The 21,199-nt window shown below is 45.4% G+C and overlaps 6 protein-coding genes across 6 annotated transcripts; 4 read left to right on the forward strand and 2 right to left on the reverse strand.

The window, feature by feature from the left end:
* Positions 1-2,583: 2,583 nt before the first annotated feature.
* On the forward strand, positions 2,584-4,919 carry SAMD00019534_060720 (hypothetical protein; the record flags this gene model as incomplete). Its single annotated transcript, XM_012898670.1, has 2 exons — positions 2,584-3,273; positions 3,402-4,919. Coding segments are annotated over 2 exons (2,208 nt in total), but the record flags the coding sequence as incomplete, so codon positions are not given.
* Positions 4,920-6,664: 1,745 nt separating this feature from the next.
* Positions 6,665-8,131, forward strand: SAMD00019534_060730 (hypothetical protein; the record flags this gene model as incomplete). The annotated part of the gene is made up of 1 exon (XM_012898671.1): positions 6,665-8,131. A coding segment is annotated over one exon (1,467 nt), but the record flags the coding sequence as incomplete, so codon positions are not given.
* Positions 8,132-8,173: 42 nt separating this feature from the next.
* SAMD00019534_060740 (hypothetical protein) lies at positions 8,174-10,611 on the reverse strand (the record flags this gene model as incomplete). The annotated part of the gene is made up of 4 exons (XM_012898672.1): positions 8,174-8,519; positions 8,589-9,059; positions 9,130-9,680; positions 9,748-10,611. The coding sequence occupies 4 exons, from the start codon at positions 10,609-10,611 to the stop codon at positions 8,174-8,176; spliced, it is 2,232 nt and encodes a 743-aa protein (XP_012754126.1).
* A 2,252-nt stretch (positions 10,612-12,863) lies between these two features.
* On the reverse strand, positions 12,864-14,036 carry SAMD00019534_060750 (hypothetical protein; the record flags this gene model as incomplete). Its single annotated transcript, XM_012898673.1, has 2 exons — positions 12,864-12,953; positions 13,074-14,036. 2 exons carry the CDS (start codon positions 14,034-14,036, stop codon positions 12,864-12,866), a joined length of 1,053 nt encoding a protein of 350 aa, XP_012754127.1.
* Positions 14,037-14,759: 723 nt separating this feature from the next.
* On the forward strand, positions 14,760-18,424 carry SAMD00019534_060760 (hypothetical protein; the record flags this gene model as incomplete). The annotated part of the gene is made up of 5 exons (XM_012898674.1): positions 14,760-15,425; positions 15,495-15,741; positions 15,807-17,405; positions 17,463-17,695; positions 17,768-18,424. Coding segments are annotated over 5 exons (3,402 nt in total), but the record flags the coding sequence as incomplete, so codon positions are not given.
* An 808-nt stretch (positions 18,425-19,232) lies between these two features.
* Positions 19,233-20,662, forward strand: SAMD00019534_060770 (hypothetical protein; the record flags this gene model as incomplete). The annotated part of the gene is made up of 4 exons (XM_012898675.1): positions 19,233-19,723; positions 19,754-19,912; positions 19,983-20,244; positions 20,327-20,662. Coding segments are annotated over 4 exons (1,248 nt in total), but the record flags the coding sequence as incomplete, so codon positions are not given.
* Between the last annotated feature and the right edge of the window lie 537 nt (positions 20,663-21,199).

Consider the following 21,199-nt stretch of genomic DNA (forward strand, 5'->3'; position numbering starts at 1 on the left):
TTGGCTTCAAGTCAATCTGGAAAGGACTCGGTGTCTTCTTTGACACATTCGACAATGATGGAAATGTATGTTTTATCATGATCACAATCAATCATACCCTCACTCACCTACTCACCTAATCAATCAATCACGTGAATGAATGTTGTAGGGAGACAATCCTTTGATCAGTGTAGTGTACAATGATGGCAACCAATTCTTTGACACAAGCAAGGATGGAGTCAACTTGAGATTGGGAGGCTGTACAAGCAAGATTAGGAATCCATCAAAGAATACTAAAGCCAAGATTAGATACAACAATGGAATGATCTCTGTCTCGTTGGACACTACCGCCTCTGGTCAATTCGACGAGTGTGTCAAGGAGATCAGAATCCAATTGCCAGAGAACTATCGCTTTGGTGTCACTGCCGCCACTGGTGGACTGCATGGTATGTCATCGAATCATTCATCCCACCTCATTCACTCGCTAACCATCGCGCCACTCGACACACAGACAACCACGACATCTACTCTCTCACCACTCAATCACTTGATGTCCAGAACAACTATCGTCGTTACGAGAAGCAACGTCAGCAGCAGAGGGAGAGAGAGCAACAGAGGGAGTTTGAGTTGAAGCAACAACAATTGCAACAAGAACAGCAGCAACAGCAACAACAACAGCAGCAGCAGCAGCAACAACAACAGGTGCCACCACAGCAGCAACAGCAACAACAACAGCAGTTCCAACAACAAGCTCAACAGGCCCAACAAGCCCAACAACAGGCTCAACAACAGGTCCAACAACAGGCACAACAATATCAGCAGACTCAGCGTGAGAACATTCCAGTCGAAGAGCAGGTGCCATCGTTGATCAAGAAGGTGGACATCCTCAAGGAGATGGTACACACTCTTCACAGCACAGTGGACGAGTCCGAGACCAAGAACACCGTCGAGAAGGTCAGAGAGCAAGTCCACAACGTCGGCCAAGCCGTCACCCTGCTCGCAACCAACGTCGTCACCAAGAAGGACTTTGACTCCTTCCGTTCATCAAGTGAGCAGAAGCAGCAACAATATCACAAGGAGCTCGCCGACCTAAAGTACGTGTCCACGTGGCTCTCGCGATCATCCGGCCAATGACTAACCATCCACCCACCCACCTATCCATCACTCACGAACAGGATGCTCATCAGTGATATGAAGGCAGCAGTGAATCAGAGGATCAATAACAATGACCAGGACATCTCCAAGACCTTGCAGCAGCTGACACAGAATGTCAATGGACTGAAGGGTATGGTGGAGTTGACGTCGCGCGACACTCAAAAGATCTCATCGACACTGCAGGTGAATGCCAACGAGATAGCATCCACCATTGAACGACAGACTACATTTGGCTTCTGGTCCTACTTCCTCTTTGTCCAAGCCATCTTTGTCTTTGGCTTCATCTTCTGGAGGAAGTACAAGGATGATAACAACAAGAAATTGATATAAGTAATAGAGAGAGGTAGTATTATTATAATCAAGCGCGTAGTAGTATATATATACATCCATCATTCAGTCATTCAGTTCGAACAAATAAACAGGTTACGCATCAATCAATCATTCATTGACCAAGACTATAGTGTAGTGGTACACATTGGCGACGCCACGACGATGTCTAACCATGCAATGGCAATCAATGGTAATCAATGGGACATTCGCGGAGAATCGGAAGACATGTTGATAGCCGGTGGCATGCAGCCAGGCATGTGTAATGACACGCTTGAGTAATACTATTTAGGATAGTGCTGTCTCGTTAGGTGACCCCCGATACCGTTGAACGACACGTACAGTGTCAATGGACCACCGACCTCAACAAGGATGATTCATTCGGTTGTTGGGACCATCAAATTATTAATTGATTTTTTAAAAAATTATATTATATTTATTTTCGAAAGTGTTAACTAAGTCAGGTGATGGAGAAAGTGATAGGGACTCGGGTGATGCAAGGATCGCACTTGTGACGGGGTCAGGTGGATGTGGGAGGTTCATCCCGACCGAACGAGGACCTTTGATATCCCCCCACACTCACACACTATGCTATGAATGAATGAATGAACGACACACAGAGAGTGCACTTTGGTTTATGTACGTTGTAGAGTAGATTGTAACATTCATTCACTAAACGAATCCATTCATACTTTATCTACTTATATTTATATTTATATACACATTCACGTATGTATCTTAATCATTCATTCATTCAAACAATGGTTCATTCAGTAAAGCCAAACTTCAGTCAAACATTCATTCATTCATTCAATCAATCATTCATTCTATCAATCAAAAAGTGGACCGGTCACATGATCTGACCTAACTGACCAAACGAATGAAGATCATCATATCATGATCACACTTGTTGTGATTATGGGTATGTTTGAGTGAGTGAGTGTGTGAATCAAGCGACGAGAGCGAACGAGGGTGTGATCACCACAGTCCCATTTAATTTGATGATCACTCTTTGTGTTGTTCGTTCATTCATTCAATCATTCATTCAATCAATCAATATTAGTATCATTAGTATCATACTAATTAGTATTATAAACAAATATCATATTATTACACAGATAAAAGATGTCTTTTGCCAACACACGTAGAGCTAAGATCATCGAGTCCATCGACCGAAGAGTGCCAGTGGCGGCAGAGTGCCAGAAGCTGAACACCGCTGAGGACCTGACAGAGATCTATGACTCGGACACTTATGGCCTCAACGCCATGCGTGAGACCCTGCCATCGCATTGCTACAAGAAGATCCGTGAGGTCATTGCCTCTGGCCAGCCACTCGACCCAGCCATCGCCGACATGGTTGCCAACGGAATGAAGGAGTGGGCCATCAAGCGTGGCGCCACTCACTACACTCATTGGTTCCAGCCACTCAACGGTCTGGTCGCCGAGAAGCACGACTCGTTCGCCTCCATCTTCCCAGGCGACGAGCGTCTCTTGCTCGAGTTCTCAGGCATGCAGCTGATCAAGGGTGAGCCCGATGCCTCTTCCTTCCCCTCGGGTGGTCTGCGTTCCACCTGGGAGGCCCGTGGTTACACCGTCTGGGACGCCACCTCGCCAGCCTTCATCCGCAAGGACGAGAATGGCTCCACACTGTGCATCCCCACCGCCTTCTGTTCGTGGACCGGTGAGGCTCTCGACCAAAAGACACCACTTCTCCGTTCCATGGAGCGTGTCTCTGAGGAGTCCGTCAAGGTTCTCTCCGCAATCTTCAAGGAGAACTACAAGACTGTCTACCCAACCTTGGGTATTGAGCAAGTATGTTGACAATGAGCGAGCGAGTGTGATGTGTGAGCGGAACTATTCCACCCACCCCACCCGACACACAGACAACAGGATCAATCAGATGACTAACAAACACTCAATCAATCAACCAACTAATGTAGGAGTTCTTCTTGATCGACAGACAATTCTACCTCGCCAGACCAGATTTGATTCAATGTGGCAGAACCTTGTTGGGAGCTAAGCCACCAAAGGGACAGGAGCTCGAGGACCATTACTTTGGTACTATGAACTCTAGAATCGTCGCCTGTATCCAGGACGTCGAGTGGCAGATGTGGAGACTTGGTATGCCATTGAAGACCCGTCACAATGAGGTCGCTCCAGGCCAGTACGAGGTTGCCCCAATCTTTGAGCGCGCCAACGTCGCCAGTGACCACAACATGGTGTTGATGGACGTGCTCAAGGCCACCGCCATCCGCCACGGACTCGTCTGTCTGTTGCACGAGAAGCCATTCGAGGGTGTCAACGGAAGCGGCAAGCACAACAACTACTCGCTCGCCACCAACACTGGCTCCAACTTGCTCGACCCAGGTACGACCCCAGCCCAGAACGCCCGTTTCATTTGCTTCTTGACCGCCATCATCCGCGCCGTCGACATCCACGCCGACCTCTTGCGTGCCTCCGTCGCCAATACTGGTAACGAGCACCGTCTGGGCGCCAACGAGGCCCCACCCGCCATTATCTCCATCTACCTCGGCGCCGAGCTCGACCGCGTCGTCCAGGACATCATCAACTCGACCACCAACGACGCCGCCTACGAGGGTGGCGAGAACATCAAGCTCGGTGTGGGCGCCTTCCCACCCCTGCCACGTGACTCCACCGACCGCAACCGTACCTCACCATTCGCCTTCACTGGTAACAAGTTTGAGTTCCGTGCGGTCGGCTCCAGCCAGGCCGTCGCCTTCCCATGCATCATCTTGAACACCATCGTCTCTGAGTCCCTGCGCTTCATCCGCACTGAGATCGAGCGTGAGCTGTCCAACCACAGCACACCAAACAAGGCGTTCAACCACGTCATCAAGGACATCCTGTCCAAGCACAACAGAGTCATCTTCAACGGTGACGGCTACGGCCAGGAGTGGCGCGACATTGCCGCCAAGCGCGGCCTCGCCAACCTGCCCTCCACCCCAGAGGCCCTCGCCAGCCTCAACTCGGAGAAGAACATCAAGTTGTTCGAGTCATTCCAAATCCTGTCCCAGGTTGAGTTGCAATCACGTCAGCACATCCTCTACGAGATCTACGTCAAGAACATCACCATCGAGGCCAAGTCCCTGTACGACATGGTTCAGACCATCGTGCTGCCCGCCGCCATCAAGCATCAGAGAAACGTTGCCGAGTCGCTCAACGCCGTCATGCCATTCGTCCAAAGCCAGAAGAACCTGCCACTGCCAACCCACCAGATCAACATGCTTGCCGACCTGGTCAACAACATCAACTCGCTGGTCGAGCTGAACGCCCGTCTGATGGCCGCCGTCAAGGCATCCAAGTCACACAACGAGAAGGAGCACGCCTTCTCTTTGAGCTCCAGCGTCATCCCCGTCATGAAGGATGTCCGCAAGGTTTGCGACGGTTTGGAGTGTGTCATCGACGACACCATCTGGCCAATTCCCAAGTWAATCTGAGATCCTCTTCCTTCGTTAAGTGCATCTGCCTGCTGCACCTTTGGTTCAATGCAATGGTTCATCATCATCGTCATCAATATCATCATCGTTGCTTTATATAATACACACGCACAAACAACTACTACTACTACCAATGATGACCCCTGACCTTCCCCTCTTCCCCATACCTCACTCACTCATTACCTTATTACACAACCCTATCCACTACGCCTATCAACCTCAATGTGAGGTGGTTAGGTGTAAGTAGGTAGGGTCAACAACAACAATCAATAAAAGATCCAAAGTATGAATCTGTTGACAATAATATTACCTTACAAGTATTCTCTCTCCCGCTCACTCAAAGACATGGATGTTGACAACACTACCAACTTCCTACCAGAATCGTTGCAGAAAGTGAGTAGGTCAATAACTATTCACCTGACCTTCAATGAATGGACAATTATCAAGGGACGAACAGCAACGCCAATATGAACCCTCCAATGATCTCGTCGGACACATCTTTGGCGAGGTGAGCCATCTGCTACCCAACGTTCAGGCACACAGTTGGCGCCAATAGTGGATTGGACTTGAAATTCCATCATCAGCCACATGGTCAGACATATCAGACCTCTCTAAACCTATACATGATGGAAATATACCCTTGACACAGCTATCATTAATCAATTTCAATCGACCACTTCAAGTTGGAGACATACCACAATCAGAGACACATCTATCATTGACACAGTTCAATCAACCTCTTCAAGTTGGACACATACCGTCGCCAGTAGGACATCTAAAATTGGTAAAGTTTAACCAACCAATTCAGGTTGGTCATATTCCGCACTCTGTAGAGCGATTGACTTTTGGTTATGACTTCAATCAATATCTCTCAAGCGAATTCATCCCATCGGTTACATCACTGTCAATTCTTTCCCCTCATTTCTCATTCTCCAAAAGTAATTTCCATTTTCTTCCTAACTGCTAAGTTGTCTTAAAGAGCTCACAGTTGCCCATCACACCAGTCCCTCAAAATCTTGCTCTTCTGGATCTGATTCAATGTTTGGTAAACCATGACTCCCTTGTAAATATCAACCTCACAATCCGAATCAATCAAGCAAAACACCTAGACAAAATGAGTGAGGGTTTGCCAAGCTCTCTCTTGACTTTGCTCAAGTTGATTCCGACAATAACTCTGCAATTCCTTAAAGTCGTCGTCTTCCAAGTTGTGGCAAGGTCAAGATGCCGGCCTTTAAGGACATCGTACGGCTGTACGACGATAATACGGCTCTATTTACCGATGCTGGCGGATGCATATCATTTTTGAATTTCAATCCAGCAATTGTCACAGCTAAACTCAAGGAAAGTCTAAAAGGAAAGACGATAATCCAGATGTCTAGGCTTGGTAAGGATAAGTTACACCAATATCTTGCAACCATTGGAATATCAATGGGAAAGGAAACTAATCTCAACATGGCAAGGTTTTATCTAAGGCACTAAAGCAATAAATATGAAACGAAATGCATCCACATCTCCCATCAATGTCTCGAGATCTAGACTATCTCATCTTGGCTGTTGTGGGTGAATTCATTGTATCCTGACAGTTCCATTTCTAGGCCCTTCAAGATATGTCCAGACCTTTGAATATCTTGTGGCGCCACAATGTTGCAAATGAGTTGGAAGTTGTAACCACTTTTTCAAAAGATATCTTTGCCGACATGACCATCTTGGAGTCATTCTTTCAAACCCCTTCAAAGATACAGATAATGAGTATTAATAATATTAGTAATAATACCTTGTATCCAAGCAGGGATATGGGCTTCATGGAGAGATACCAACTCTCCAAACAAACTGCAGATGTCTATGGTAAACTTTGTCTACTTTGTCAGTTGACAATTCAGACTCCACTATCACCTGGCCAGACAATCAATCAAGAGTATCTAGTGGCTATACTTCAACCTGCCATCACTGAGCTATGCCAAGAGATTCCATCAATGACATTGGTCGTCTCGGACATTGCCAGCAACAAACCAAGCTTCTCAAACATCAGCTCTTTCGACCTGTTGCAAGTGCTCAAGGTCACTCACAATGTTGACTTTGGTGATCAAGATGCTTTGCAACTACATCTTGCCAATGAGGTCAGCAGTGACTTTGACCTAAGAGATCAGTCAGTGCCCCTATGGAACCTTCATGTACTTGTAGATGACAGGCGACCGAATGAGCTCGTTATCATCTGGTCGGTACATCATCTCATCTCAGATGGTGTCAGTACATCAATACTTTGGACTCACTTGTTGAGGTGTATCAATGATACTTCCTCATCATCAACATCATCAACATCGACATCGACTATCATTGCACCAACAAGTGTACCACCACTTCAACCTCCATTCGATAAGAGAACACCTCATCATCCTACTATTACAGACTTGGTGCCGGTGTTGTTCAAGGAGTTATTGCTACCATCGTTCATCAAGAGATGGACTGATACTACGTATTGGGCAGGCGAGACACATGCCGTAAGAGCACATCATCAGACTTTGGTGGAGTTGGTGCAACTTGAAGATGATCTTGTGGAACGATTGAACGTTGCATGCAAGAAAGAGGACACGACTATACACGCTGCATTGTGTGTGGCTGCAGTAGCTTCACTTCTGGAGACACTCGGCGGTGATGCCTCAACAACTGCAATCAAGACATGTACACCAATCAGTGCGCGCAAGTACTGTGAGCCACCAGTGTCCATCGAGGAGGTGGGCAACTTTGTGGCGGCCTTTGACAAGGTGTGGCAGATGCCATTGACAAGCCTCAAAGAGAAGTTTTGGCAACAATGCAGAGAGTACAAGACTCAGCTGGCTGGCAACTCAATCAACGACGTCAAGATGGTAAACATGCTCAAGTATGTAGGCGAGAATCCTGCCAAGTGGGATGACTTTTGGTGGAGCAGGGAGCACAAGCTACCAATGGGAAGAAGTGGAAGCATCGAGTTGAGCGACCTTGGCAAGTGGAACTTGGTCCAGAAGCAAGACGATCAATGGAAGGCACAATCTGCAGTATTTGCACAGAGCAGCAATGTATATGGCAGTGTACTGTCATTCAATTGTGTGTCGCTGAATGGTAGACTGCGTCCATCTATCACATGGCAACCTGGCGTGATATCTCAAGACAAGGTCAAGGAGGTGTCAAAGCTGTTGTCATCAACTCTTTCCGAACTAGCCAATAAAGTGACTGAGTGATCAGAGGGAAGCTATGTTATCGATTCCCTTTGATGAACTTTAATTGCCAGAACTAGGTTGATTGTTGAATCCACCCATGGTCTTCTTCAAGGACTTGTCCTTGCGATGATGGTTCTTGCTTGCGTATGCCTTGGCGCTTGGGTTCTTCTTGGATGTAAATGGCGCTGCGTTCTTGGCGAATGGTGTGTTCTTGGTGAGGGGCGCGTTCTCCTCTGATTTCTTCTCGTCCTGCTCCTCTGTGTTCAGGCTCTCTCCATCCTGTACACCAACGCCAAGGAATGCGTCAAGTGAGTCATCGTACTCATCGTCGTACATGTTCTCATAGTCGTAGTTGGTAATATATGACTTGATGCTGTTGGACATGTGAAGAGGGAGTTCCACAGATCTAATGTTTGATGGGCATATGCGTTAGACTCTTGGGTAACTGAGTGATCGGCAACTATACATAACATACCTCTTTCCCATTGCCATCTCGTATACATCACCAAGATCATTGGTCCTTGATGTTGATGTCGTTGATGTTGATGTAGTGGTGGTAGTTGATGTTGAAGTGGTTGATGTAGTTGATGTTGATTGGACTGGTGATGGTATGGTGGCGAGAGGAGGTGTTGATGGATTGGCGAATGTCTCCTTCTTGTTCTTTGATTTGAGTTGGGCGGGCAGACTGTCTTGCTCAAACAATGCGTTGATGGTCGTCTCCACATTGTCATTGAAGAACTTGAGACAACTAAAGATGAACTTATCGCCAAAGTCTGGGAAGATGTCCTGAATCTGTGTGATATTCGACAGGTCATAGACTGTTGGTTGTGGCTCAGCCTTGGAGGTTGTTGTTACAGCTGGTTGTTGTTGCTTGGCAGGCTGTGGCTTGTCCTTTGGCAAATGCTTGCCCATCATATTGACAAAGTAGGACAATCTAACACTGTCACTGTTGTGGAGGGAGTACGTCATGTCAGTCAGTCAGTCGCTCCAAAGATATGTAAGGTGGACAAACTTACATAGTGTCATCCAGACTGTAGAGACTGATGAGCTTGCTAGACAATGCTGATTTGTCTTCGTAGTCATTGAGGATTGAGCCAAAGGTGATGGTATCAAAGTATGTTCCAAACTGTTTGGATCGATGTGTCTTGTCAAAGTCCCTCTGCTCAGTCAGTCGTCCGAGGAAGTCAAGCAGACCCTTGGACACGACCGAGTAAGTCAGTCTCTGATTCTTTTGTTGTCGCTTGTTGCACTGGGTGCAAGGCTCACTCAGACCCTGTGCAATCTGATCCATCTTGTTCGTGTAGCAGTGCTTGATGATCGTGTGAATGATGCAGATGATGTGTGACTTAATTGGCTGCAACTGTTGTTTGAGCTGCGGTGAGGGAATCACGCATTCATAGATGGGTATAATACGCTCGTAAAAGTAGACCAGCAGGGGAATGAATGATTCATCCTCTTCGAATGAATGGCAGCCTGCTGGGAAGACCTTGAGGAAGCAGTTGACACTATACACAATGTCCAACAAATAACTTGATGTATCCTCAATCTTGATCAGATCGATATTGTTCTGGGAGGGATGATCGTCAGTCACAAGTGATTGATTGAGTGATTGAATGATTGAGTGAATGACTTACGACTTGAACGATTGTCTGGTTGAGCTCTTGGAGTGAGCGAGCAATGACGGCTGGGGTCTTACTCAGGTCGTCATAGTAGTGAGGCTGAATGTCAAAGAGTCCTTGGACCATGGTGCTGATCTGCTCTTTACATCGACTGCCGTACAGAGCACAGATGTCAATCATCTTGGGCACATCAAACAGGCCACGATTGTATATGCTCTTGGCATAGTATTCGCGTCCAATATATTGTCCATTCTTCTCTTGCTGCATCGAGAGTTTGGTCAGAACAGCCATCACTCTGCGCTCGAGCATGTGCTTAGAGTCACGGAAGTCCTGGCTGCCCAACTGCTTGGCAGAGATGTTGCCGCACAGATTGATCCTGGTGTATGGCCGGCTGGCGTAGCGCAGGAAGCTCTCCAGAAAGTCCAGCAGCGAGTTGTTCAGCAGCATGTGGCTCCAGAACTGCTTGTAGGGCATCTTGAGCAGACGTGACAGGTCAGAGTTGAGATAGAGCAGCACCTCATCGGCAGAGGCGTTGTTGTCATTTGTGTTGTCCTGTGGCAAGAAGGACATGATCTGGATATGCTCCTGATTGACCCAATGCTGGTCGATGTCCTTCACGCGCTCAAGATGTCCCAGAGTGTTCTTTACTAGTGATTCACATTGTTCCAGACCAAGATTAGCCTGTTGTTTCTTTGATTCAAAGTCTCTAATCTCTGCATCCTTATCCTGTAAAGCTGAAGTAGTTGGCGATGTCGTAGTAGTGGATGTCGATGTCGTTGTTGTTGTATTCTTTGGTGATGATGTCGTTGGTTTCTTGTTTGTGTTTCTCTGTTGTTGTTGTTGTTTTCCAACTTGTGTTGTCGCGCCTCTACCACTCATTGCTTATCAAGTCGATATCTTATATGATGTATATATGTCGTTAAATAATGTAATATTATCTGTTTCAGGTTGTTATGTGATAGTAAGTACACAAATGAATGAATTGAAAGTTCAAGATTGATGACAATTGAGTGTGAAGTTGGACAAAACGATGTTTGAGAAATTTACTTGAAGACAAGACTCAACTTTAGTTAAAGACAATGACAATCAGTAATACTAACTATGTAATGTTTACAATCAACAATTTATTACCTCCCTGTCTAGGTTCTGATATGAGGTGTTGGATGTAGTTGGACTTGTTCGACAAGCTGAACTGGAAACTGTTTTGAATAGTTTAGAAGTCCAACTGAATATTCCTGGTGTACTGTTGGAGGATGATGTGGATGTTGATGCTGAAGTCGAGTTGTTAGGAGGAGTAGTTGTATCATTCTTATTTGATGATGATGTTGTTGGTGAGTTGTTGTTGGGGTTTGTCTCGGTTGGAGATTCGATAGGGACTGGATAGATATCTTGGGTGGAAGTTGGGGAACTTGGATTCGCGAATGGATTACCAGACATGTGTATGTTGGAATGGACAGGACTTGAGGTTGATTGTGTACATGGCGAGAGTAAAGGTGTTGATAGTTTTGTTTTGTTTGATATGGATGTTGTCGATGATGATGAAGAAGATAAAGATGAAGTCGAAGATGTTGAATTTGATAACGATGTTTGAGAGTTCCTTCTCGACTTGATCTTTGGCGTGGCAAGGGATAGGAGTTGTTGAGCAAAGTAATTTAGACTGTCGTTGACTGAATCATGATGATTCAGACTCTTTGCCTTTCGATGAGTCTTCTTCTCTGGAGGTGATGTTTGTTGTACAAATTGTGATTTACTAATTGTTGGTTGAGGCGTTGCGATGGGAGGAGGTGGAGGAGGTGTTGGAGGTGATAACGAAGAAGCTCGTCTATGTGAATAATTGATTGTTGGGTAAGTTGGAGTCGGAGGAAGTTGTACACTCAAGTCCCTGGAATGCCCCGAGCCAGTCTTTGATCTTGAACTTGAACTAGATGAAGAAGTAGTCGATCCGGAAAATGTTGGAGGTTTCTTCTTTGACTTGGAAATAGACATTGGGGATACACTCGAAGGTGTAGATGTATAAAGTCTAGTTATGATTACTTATATTAGAGTCATTCTTGGACAAATAGTATTATTTATAACTTACTTCTTGTCGAAACTAATTAATGCAGTAGCCATTGCTGCATCATGTTTAGCTATGTCTCTTGGGGAACAATTCTGGGCTACGCTACTTGAGGCTGGAGTATGTTGGTCATTATACTCCTCATTTTCCTCTTTGGATGGTGGATGTATTACCACCCATAGACTATTGAAAGTCAGGAATGTTAATACTTTAACCTAGGTATACTTCAACATGTACAAGACTTACTCAAGTTGTTGGGAGAATGAACAATTTGTAGCTTTAGAATTATTATCACAAAACACATAAGCTCGCATCACAAGTTAACCTGTTGGATCACCTATTACTACTACTACTCTACATATGTATGATTGTATGTTGTTATCTGTATGATTCCTATCTCTGTCTTGTTTGGAAATAATTAACACTAGTGTTGTTGAATCAATTACTTCCACTTCCTTCTATTCCTATTCTATCCTTTGTTTTTGTATTATTATAAAGGATGAGTATTAATAATAATAATATATATATTATATGTGTGTGTGACTATTACAATAACATACAAATATGTTGTAAAGTGTATATATATATATATTATCACTATCTTGTTAACACCCCATTTCTCATTGTTCCATCTCACTATCTCTATCTCTAACCTTGATTTGGTCATGTCGTGACACGACTAAAGGATAATAACCCCCGCTCCACATACTGACAGACATAATGAATGAGTTTGCGATAGATGGATGTGGAGTGGTAGGTACAGAGACAACGACAACCACTCCACAACACACACACACTTACACACATGTTCACAATGAATGAACAAACGACCGAACAACACTTGTGGTGATGTGTGTGATCACCCCACATGGCTGATTGGATAGTAAGAGAGGAGTAGACACAAGCTGCCTGATTGATCGGATTAGGAGTTCGCGTCATGTCATTGCTCAAGCAAGACAGACCAGACCCGGTTGTGTCCAACTTTAATCATAATATAATAGGTGGCTAATGGATAACAAGGTAACGTAATGATGATGGTGCCGGGTGGTGGGTGGGTGATGGTATGGTGGTCTGTCTACCTTAGGAAATTGATCAGTCGTCTGAAAGGTGACCAGTTGCCTTCGTCATGTTCATTTGGCTCTTGATGATTTGGTTGGTGTTGTTGCTGTTGTTGTTGTTGGTGATTGTTATGTGAACTACTATCGTGACCATGGTTTGATTGAGATGAACATATGCTATTGAGTGATTCGTTATTGTCATCGGTTGGATTCAATATACTATATACATTTGACTGATTGTCTCCAACTTTGTGATGTTCATTCCTCTGTCTACTACTGTGATGTGTCGTCGTCGTTGTTGTTGATGTCGATGTGGAAGTGGATGATGAAGTAGACGTGCTCCTTGTTGTGGAATGTTCACTCCTAGTCTTCTTCAATGGTGATTGATTGTCATCCTCCTCCTCCTCTCTATCCTTTCTCTTGTTGTTATCTTTGGTTGTCACTTTGACCTTTGTGTTATCCTCTGCAACCTCCTCAAATTGTATAAGGTGTATATCCTTCAAACAGAACTCTGCTCTGCAACAGGCGCATCTTGAATATGACTTGGTAGTGTTGGTGGATGACACCCAATAGTGACGTATCATGCACTCCTGGCACATGGTCGGTCCACAAGCACAGGTTGCACTCTCGCATGCTACTGATTTCCTGCCGCTGGAGGCTGAAGGAGTTGTTGTGGACGTTGAACGACCACAAGCCCTCTTGATCATGATGTTGGCAGGAGCTTCAAGACAAATGGCACATGTCTTCATTGAGGGTTTTGGTACCTTCTCCACAGATGCTTTGGCCAACATCTCCAGGACACGAGCACGGAACACCTCTTCGGTGGGTGGCACAAGGTAGTCGGTCAAATTCTTGATCTGCTCACTCTGGGTCTTCATCATTGGCTCCAGCTGCTGCAGTGACTGCTGGAGGGTCTTGTTGAGCTGCACGATGGCGTCGAGCTGCTGCTGGACAACGTCGTCCTTGTCCATGCGTTGCAACTCCTTGTCCATCTCCGTCAACAGTGCGGCGGTCTTTTTGTACTTGAGCACATCACGATTGAAGCTTTCAAACCTTGATCGATAGGCTTTCATCTGCTCAACGAATGGCAAGTAATGGCCATTCTCACGTTCGGCATTATTGCTCAAATGGCTAATAATTCTTAACAACAACTGTGGATGTGGAGACAGAATCACTTGTATTGATTCCATTCTTTCTTTATCTCTTTAAGTAAAGTATGGTCGTCGGATACGGGGAGGAATGGCGGAAGAAGGTTCGTTTTAATTATATTATATATATACTTGAAGTTGTTGGGGAGAAATAGATAGAGATAGAGAGAATATGTATAAATATATGTACAATTATATATTAACTATTTACAATTAAAAAGAGAGATGATGTATATATATTATAATTATGAAGATATATGAGTGTACATGTGTTATTTAACTTTAGTTATTATTTCTACGTATACAAGTAATTCGAGAACATTGAATAATAGTGATTGTTGTTGGATGGTGTTCACAAAAGTGAGAATTGAGTTGAAGTAGGACAAACCATCCCATTTTTATTGAAAATTGGTGAGAAGAATCCATTCTCTTCCGAATCTACAACAAAGAGATACCAAACCTGGGTTTGGTGAACCATGGTCAACCTCTAAAGGGTCAATCAAGTACATCAAAGGAAATATCATCCTTATAATGAGATATAAGATATGAGTATATATTATATTTATATATATATATTTATATATATATGATTTAGATGTCAGTCACCACGTGGTCGGTCAATCAATCAATCAGAGGATGGATAAATGCAACGTGTGTGTGTGTGGTCGTGGATTTGATCAACTTTAGATTGATTGATTGAATGAATGAATGATCATCAATGTGATGATGAGTTAGAAGATAATATAGTAGATATATTATTATTATTATTATTATTATAGATATATAATATATACAAGTAGGATGTTATTCAATGCTTGCTCAATGGGCAAATGGATATACTTGTTGGCATTCAATGTTATAACGATTGTTGTCTTTGCCATTGCGATAAAGAACATCTTTATTGATATCGATCCAAACACTTGTTCAATGACATATATGCAGCCGGTCTATTACTTGGTGCCAACCAATCATACACGTTACAAGTTGTATCTGTATCGTGAGGCACCCAGTGTGTCGAGTGCCAGCAACGCTGCCGCCACTCAACAGACAATCTCAAGGCTGGGCAGGTCACTGCGTGGCATGCCAGTCCTGTTCATACCTGGCAACAGTGGCAGCTACAAACAGATCAGATCGATAGGCGCTGAAGCCTACTCAATCGTCAATCGTCAGCCAACTGACGCTGGCGACAGCCCAAGTGGCAATGGCGGAGGGGGCGGCAACAAGAAACGACGAAGGCAACATATATACTCGCCAAGTGAGTTTCACAATGAGTTGGATATCTTCACGTTGGACTTTGAAGAGGAACTCTCTGCACTTGGTGGCGATGTAATGTACGACGAAACAGAGTATGTCAATGAATGTATCAAGATCATCCTCGGCCTGTACCAACAGCCGCAACAACAGATGAATACAGATACAAGCAAGCCAACGGTATGACGTTCTTTCATGATTGATTGGTGACTGTTCAGACGCTAACATCACTCACAATCATTCAATCAGTCGGTAATACTGATTGGACATAGTATGGGTGGAATAGTCGCCAGGATGAGTGTACTGCTACCCAATCACATATATGGAAGTGTCACAACGATCATTACATTGAACTCATCACATCGCAATGCTCCAATCTACTCTCATCAGTCCACATCACACTTCTACCATGAGCTCAATCGTCACTGGAGCGAATCAATACAGCCGCGACACTTTGAGTTCAATGACAAGGGCGAGCTGACACACCTTCCTCCAAGTAAGTATGCGGCCCTTTCGACACCCTGATCACTCACCAACTTACCGACTCACTCAATCAATCAGTTTATGATAAAATTGTCGTTGTGTCTGTTGGAGGCGGTCACAGGGACACGCTCATTAGGTCAGAGCTGACATCGTTGGACGGTATTGTTAGTGCGGATCGTAGCTTCTCTGTAATCACTACATCAATGCCAGATGTATTCATGGAGACGGACCACCAGTGCATACTCTGGTGCAATGAGGTCGTGCTGTCACTGGTCGAAGCGCTACTCTTGCTGGCACATCCCAACTCAAAGCAGAACACCTATGACTCGACGGCAAGACTCGATCGACTCAAGGCTGTGATGCACAGCCATGCCCCAGAAGTACTGGGCATCGCTCAGTTGTCCGATAACTCAAAGTACATGGAGTCGTTGAAGACAATGCCCAAGGAGGACATGCAGTCAATTGGCGAGATTGTTGAGCGCATACCATATGAACAGGCACCAATGCTGGCACTGCTTCATCGACCATCACTCAACTATCAGACAGGGCCTACAACGCGATTCACATCGTCCTCGTCCCCGAACGAGGCGTTCTATATCAACTACCGCATTGCTGATTGGGCCATGCCAAGACACAACAGTGCGGACCAGTCGACAACATCATTTGCTCTGACGACCAGTCTCTCGCTGGGCGAGTTCATTGTCATTCTCTATGACCCCAAGTTTGAAAGGGCTGTCGACATCTCGTATCGAGCATTCGCCATGCCCACGCCCATCTCGCAGGCCAAGTCGACCTCACAGGTCGAAGCACCGGCCGCACACCTCACACTGCCATGGACAGACATCAAGAACTATCACTCACTCTTCATCGCCTTCCCCAAGGCATCACGCCGTCAAAAGTTTGTGGCCTACGCACAGTTCTACAATGCCACAGAGTCATTGATCGACGTGCCATCCGTTGGCATGTTCAATGGTCGACGCTACACACTGCCCGCTGGTGGGCATCCAATGGTCGTCAACTTTAGCCTGCCTTTCTACAACAACAAGTATCCGCTCAAGGTACGGCTGTCACAGATGACGGAGCATCAGCACCAGCCAACCACCCAACCGACGCTTGCAGCATCAGCACTCCATCCCGTATTCCTCCCCATTACCTATCATTACATCCCGAGGAGTATGGAGGAGGGCAAGTTCGTGGCCAACTGCACACAGGCCAACATCAAGTTCCATCAATCATCACGCACGACCAAGGTCATACTCAATCACATTAATAATATCAATATTATTAGCAATCACTTTGAAGGTGACAAGCACATTGTAAATAGACATCAACAACATATCCAGCAGCAGCAACAGGTCCAAGTCCAAGTCCCTCAATCACAGGCAGCAACCCATAACGATGAACGTGGTAAACTTCAGGTTGTACTTATGGAGTCGGTCGACTTTGACAATGCAATCGTCGTGGAGGAGGAGGAACAGTTCGAGGAGGTTTACCTGGAGCATCCCCATTTCGTGGCGATACTAGACCCATCCATCGCCTATGAGGTCAGCTTCACCTATGACCTACGCGGCTCCATTGGTTCCACAGTGTTCTCATACTCTCTCTCATTGTTCCCGACAACCTACGCGCTATTCCTCTGGGTGTTTGCATCCCAGATGAACTCATGGAGGAAGAAAGGTAAGCAATCAATTGATTGATCGATTGAACGAGGCACTAACCAACGATCAATCACAGATGAGTTCCCAAGTCTGCTATTGACACTGCGAGATGAATCAGTGTTGCTGGCTCCATTCTTTATTGTGATTCCAGCTGTCATGTACATAGTGTTCAAGATGTTTGGCTATACCAATCCATCAATACTGGACAAACGAGGACTGTTCCCCGACCCCTTCATCGATTCATTCATGCTGGAACAGGTACCACCCTTCTGGTCCATCCCCTTCCTCTTTGTCTCATCAGTGTGCATTGTACGTATCTGGGCTGTGGCTGTGGAACTATACCTTGCTGACTGACCAATCCTCCTCTCCCTCTCCACACAGCTCACACTCTTAATCATCATTGTCAATCTCCTATTCTCCATTCGATCATATTTTAGCCGTGCATTGCCATCCAACAACAACACGCGACTATATATTGGCAACTTCCAATTGTCGTTCTCTCGCTGGCTACTGGTTGGCACGCTCTTGGTGGTAGCCCTCCACTCTGTGTTGGGCCTGCTCGCCTTTTTGTTGTTCCTGCTGGTCTCGCCCAGCTCCTCAGTGGTGATCAGTGCGGCGCAGACCACCGCTGGCGGCAACACACTTCTCATCAAGAAGAAGTCGGCGTCGTCGGCCAAGTCCAACAGCTGGCTACAACGCGACCTGTTCTGCTATCAAAAGAGCGTGTTCATGATGTACCTGTTCGCCGGCATGATCATGACACCCAACCTCATCGTGTGGATCAAGCATCTGTCATTCGAGTGGCAGATCTTTGACTCGTACGAGCTGTTCATCCTGGTGGCAATCGCTCACATCTGTCTGTCGCGCATCGAGCTCAACATGAACAACCTGTTCCTGTTGCGCGCTGTCCTGATCGCGGCGTCCGTGCTCATACTCGTCTACGCCATCCTGCTACTGTACCGCGTGCTCCACTTCACCCTGCTGCTCTCGATCTTCTTTATCATCTGCCACATGTGGTCACTCAAGGAGAAGGACAACTGATCGTCGTTGTCGTCGTGTCTACATCACCTGGTCAAGTGTTGCTTGCGTGCCGCTTCATGTTTGGTTGGATGGAACCTAAAGTGGGAAATGACATGTATACAGCATAGCATGTTCATGTCGACATTGTTCTCCAACAGGACCAAAGAAAGGAAGACAGTAGAAGCCCCAGCCTCAATCAAGCCCCGCCTCGGGTCTTTGGCACACTTGAATGAAACACACACAACATCAGATTTTTCCCTATTTATTTTGTTTAATTGTTTTGTTTCGTTTTGTGTTTGACTGGGAGCAGGACAGTGCCTCCAAGGACTCGAGGTCCAGTTGATCACAATCATTAGGTGTACAAACTAGTCAACCAACAACAACAGTGTGATTAATTAGTAATAGGAGTTCTCAACAACGAGACACAACGACGACGAAGAACAGATCACCACACACCCCATCACTAAAGTTGCCCAGGCTAACGACTGATCAATCTCACACATTGCACCCCACAATCTTACGTCACGATTTACATCGTCATCATCATTGGGAGCATCACCATCATCAGCAGTAGCAGCAACAACTATAACATTGTAGTAGTAGCAGCAGCAAATAGAACTAGCCTACGTCCCATCCAAATACCTGAACAATATATATCCAATCAAACAATTAAACATGATATCCGGTCAACACATGTCAAGGATGGCGATTGCAATGCGATCGTCAAGTACCCTTAACAAGGCATTCCAGCCAACTTCACATATAATATTTGTAGGTATCCAAGTGGTTTGGAATAATTCCAGCCCAATCAAGGCCCCCACCCTAGTTTCTCACTAACACACCAATGTCACCTCATCAGTCCACACAACAACAACAGAAACAACAACATATCAGGAACATGTCAACATCCCAACAATCAAAGATCATGTCCACGATCAATCACTTTGTAGACAAGATCAACAGAAAGTCGTATATTATCGAGGAGAACAGCGCAGACCTTCGCTCGTGGACCAATGTGGATCCAGTCGCACCAAAGATCGCCCTGCTCGACCCCCTCAACAGTCTGGCCAAGCGCGAGCTGTCCAGCAACATGTACAAGATCATCGAGAGCGATTTGCAGCAGATGACAAACAGCATTATAGACTCAGTGACCAACGGCATCAGTGGGAGCGGTCAGCGCGGCAGCGGACCTTTGCGCAAGACGCACCCGGTGCTGGCCAGCATCTCCTCCTATTATTTCAAGCTGAAGGGCAAACGCATTCGTCCCACCATTATCCTACTGCTTTCACGCGCTCTTGGCCACCTCTCTGCCACCACGCCCGGCGTGGAGGTGCAGCCTTCCGCCACACAGCTCAGTCTGGCAGAGATTTGCGAGATGATCCACACTGCGAGTTTGGTGCACGATGATGTCATTGATGATGCTGCCACACGTCGTGATGTTCCATCAATCAATCATACACACTCCAACAAGTTGGCCATTCTCTGTGGAGATTTCTTGCTCGCAAGGTATGTGTACTTCCAGGCTCATATCATCCCATCCATCCTTGTTACTCACTCACTCATTCACTCATTCCAGGTCATCAGTGATATTGGCAGGTTTGAAGAACCATGAAGTGACAGAGTTGATGGCCACAGTCATATCCGACTTGGTTGAGGGAGAGTTCATGCAGATCAAGTCTGCTGGAAACTCATTCGATGCCTACATGAAGAAGACTTATCTAAAGACTGCGTCACTCATTACAAACAGCTGTCGATCAACAGCTGTCCTAGCTGGTGCTGATCGCGCCATGATAGACCTCGCCACAGACTTTGGAAAGCATTTAGGTTTGGCTTTCCAGGTATGTATTTTCCAGGTGTTTTGATGGCCTACTTGCAGAAGGATGACTGACCAATATCAATCCATCCATTCATCAACTTTAGATTGTCGATGATTTATTGGATTTCACATCGTCTTCGGAGGAGTTGGGCAAGCCGGCATCAGTCGACTTGTCTCTGGGTTTGGCAACAGCACCAGTATTGTTCGCCGCCCAGGAGTTCCCAGAGTTGGAGACGCTGATCGAGAGGAAGTTTTCAGAGAGCGGCGATGTTGAGCGCGCACGCGATATGGTCTTCAAGAGCAAGGGAATTGAGCGCACTCGCAACCTGGCCATTGAGCATTGCAACAAGGCCATTCAATGTCTAATGCAATTGCCACAGTCTGAGCCCCGTGACCTTTTGATTAACCTTACACACACCGTTGTCACCAGAAATAGATAAGATATGATATGATATGATATATATAGACAACAACGCAACCCCTTTAAATGGTTGTAGTAGTTTACATTATAATTAATTAATTACAACAACCATCTCATCAACTACTTACCATTTATTATTGAATATATGTATAAGTATGAATAAGTAATAATTGTTGTTGTTGTAGTGTTGTCCACCAAACAGAAGTAGTAGGGTTATTCTTGTAAATGATCTTGATCTCCTTATTTGGTAACATGTCATGTTGACACAAGGCTAACATTCATTAAGGTGGTTGTCCTAGAATAACAAACCAATTCATGAATAACTATGTATGTATTAGATCCCATTTTAATATTACACTGCCCAAAGATAATGTTATATCTGACATGTTCACGTTATCTGTACTTTAAATGGTCAATCACTGTCCTGTTCCGGGTCTTATATTTATCTATTCTTGGGACCCGGAACAGAATCCTTGAAATGGTGGGGATGCTTCCCATTTTGCAAAAGTATCTCTTGATCAGCTTTTCAATGATTCGCTGTGTGTTGTTTGTTGGT

The sequence above is a fragment of the Acytostelium subglobosum genome (genome assembly GCF_000787575.1).
Source record: "Acytostelium subglobosum LB1 DNA, scaffold: scaffold11, whole genome shotgun sequence".
Classification (NCBI taxonomy): Eukaryota; Evosea; class Eumycetozoa; order Acytosteliales; family Acytosteliaceae; genus Acytostelium; species Acytostelium subglobosum.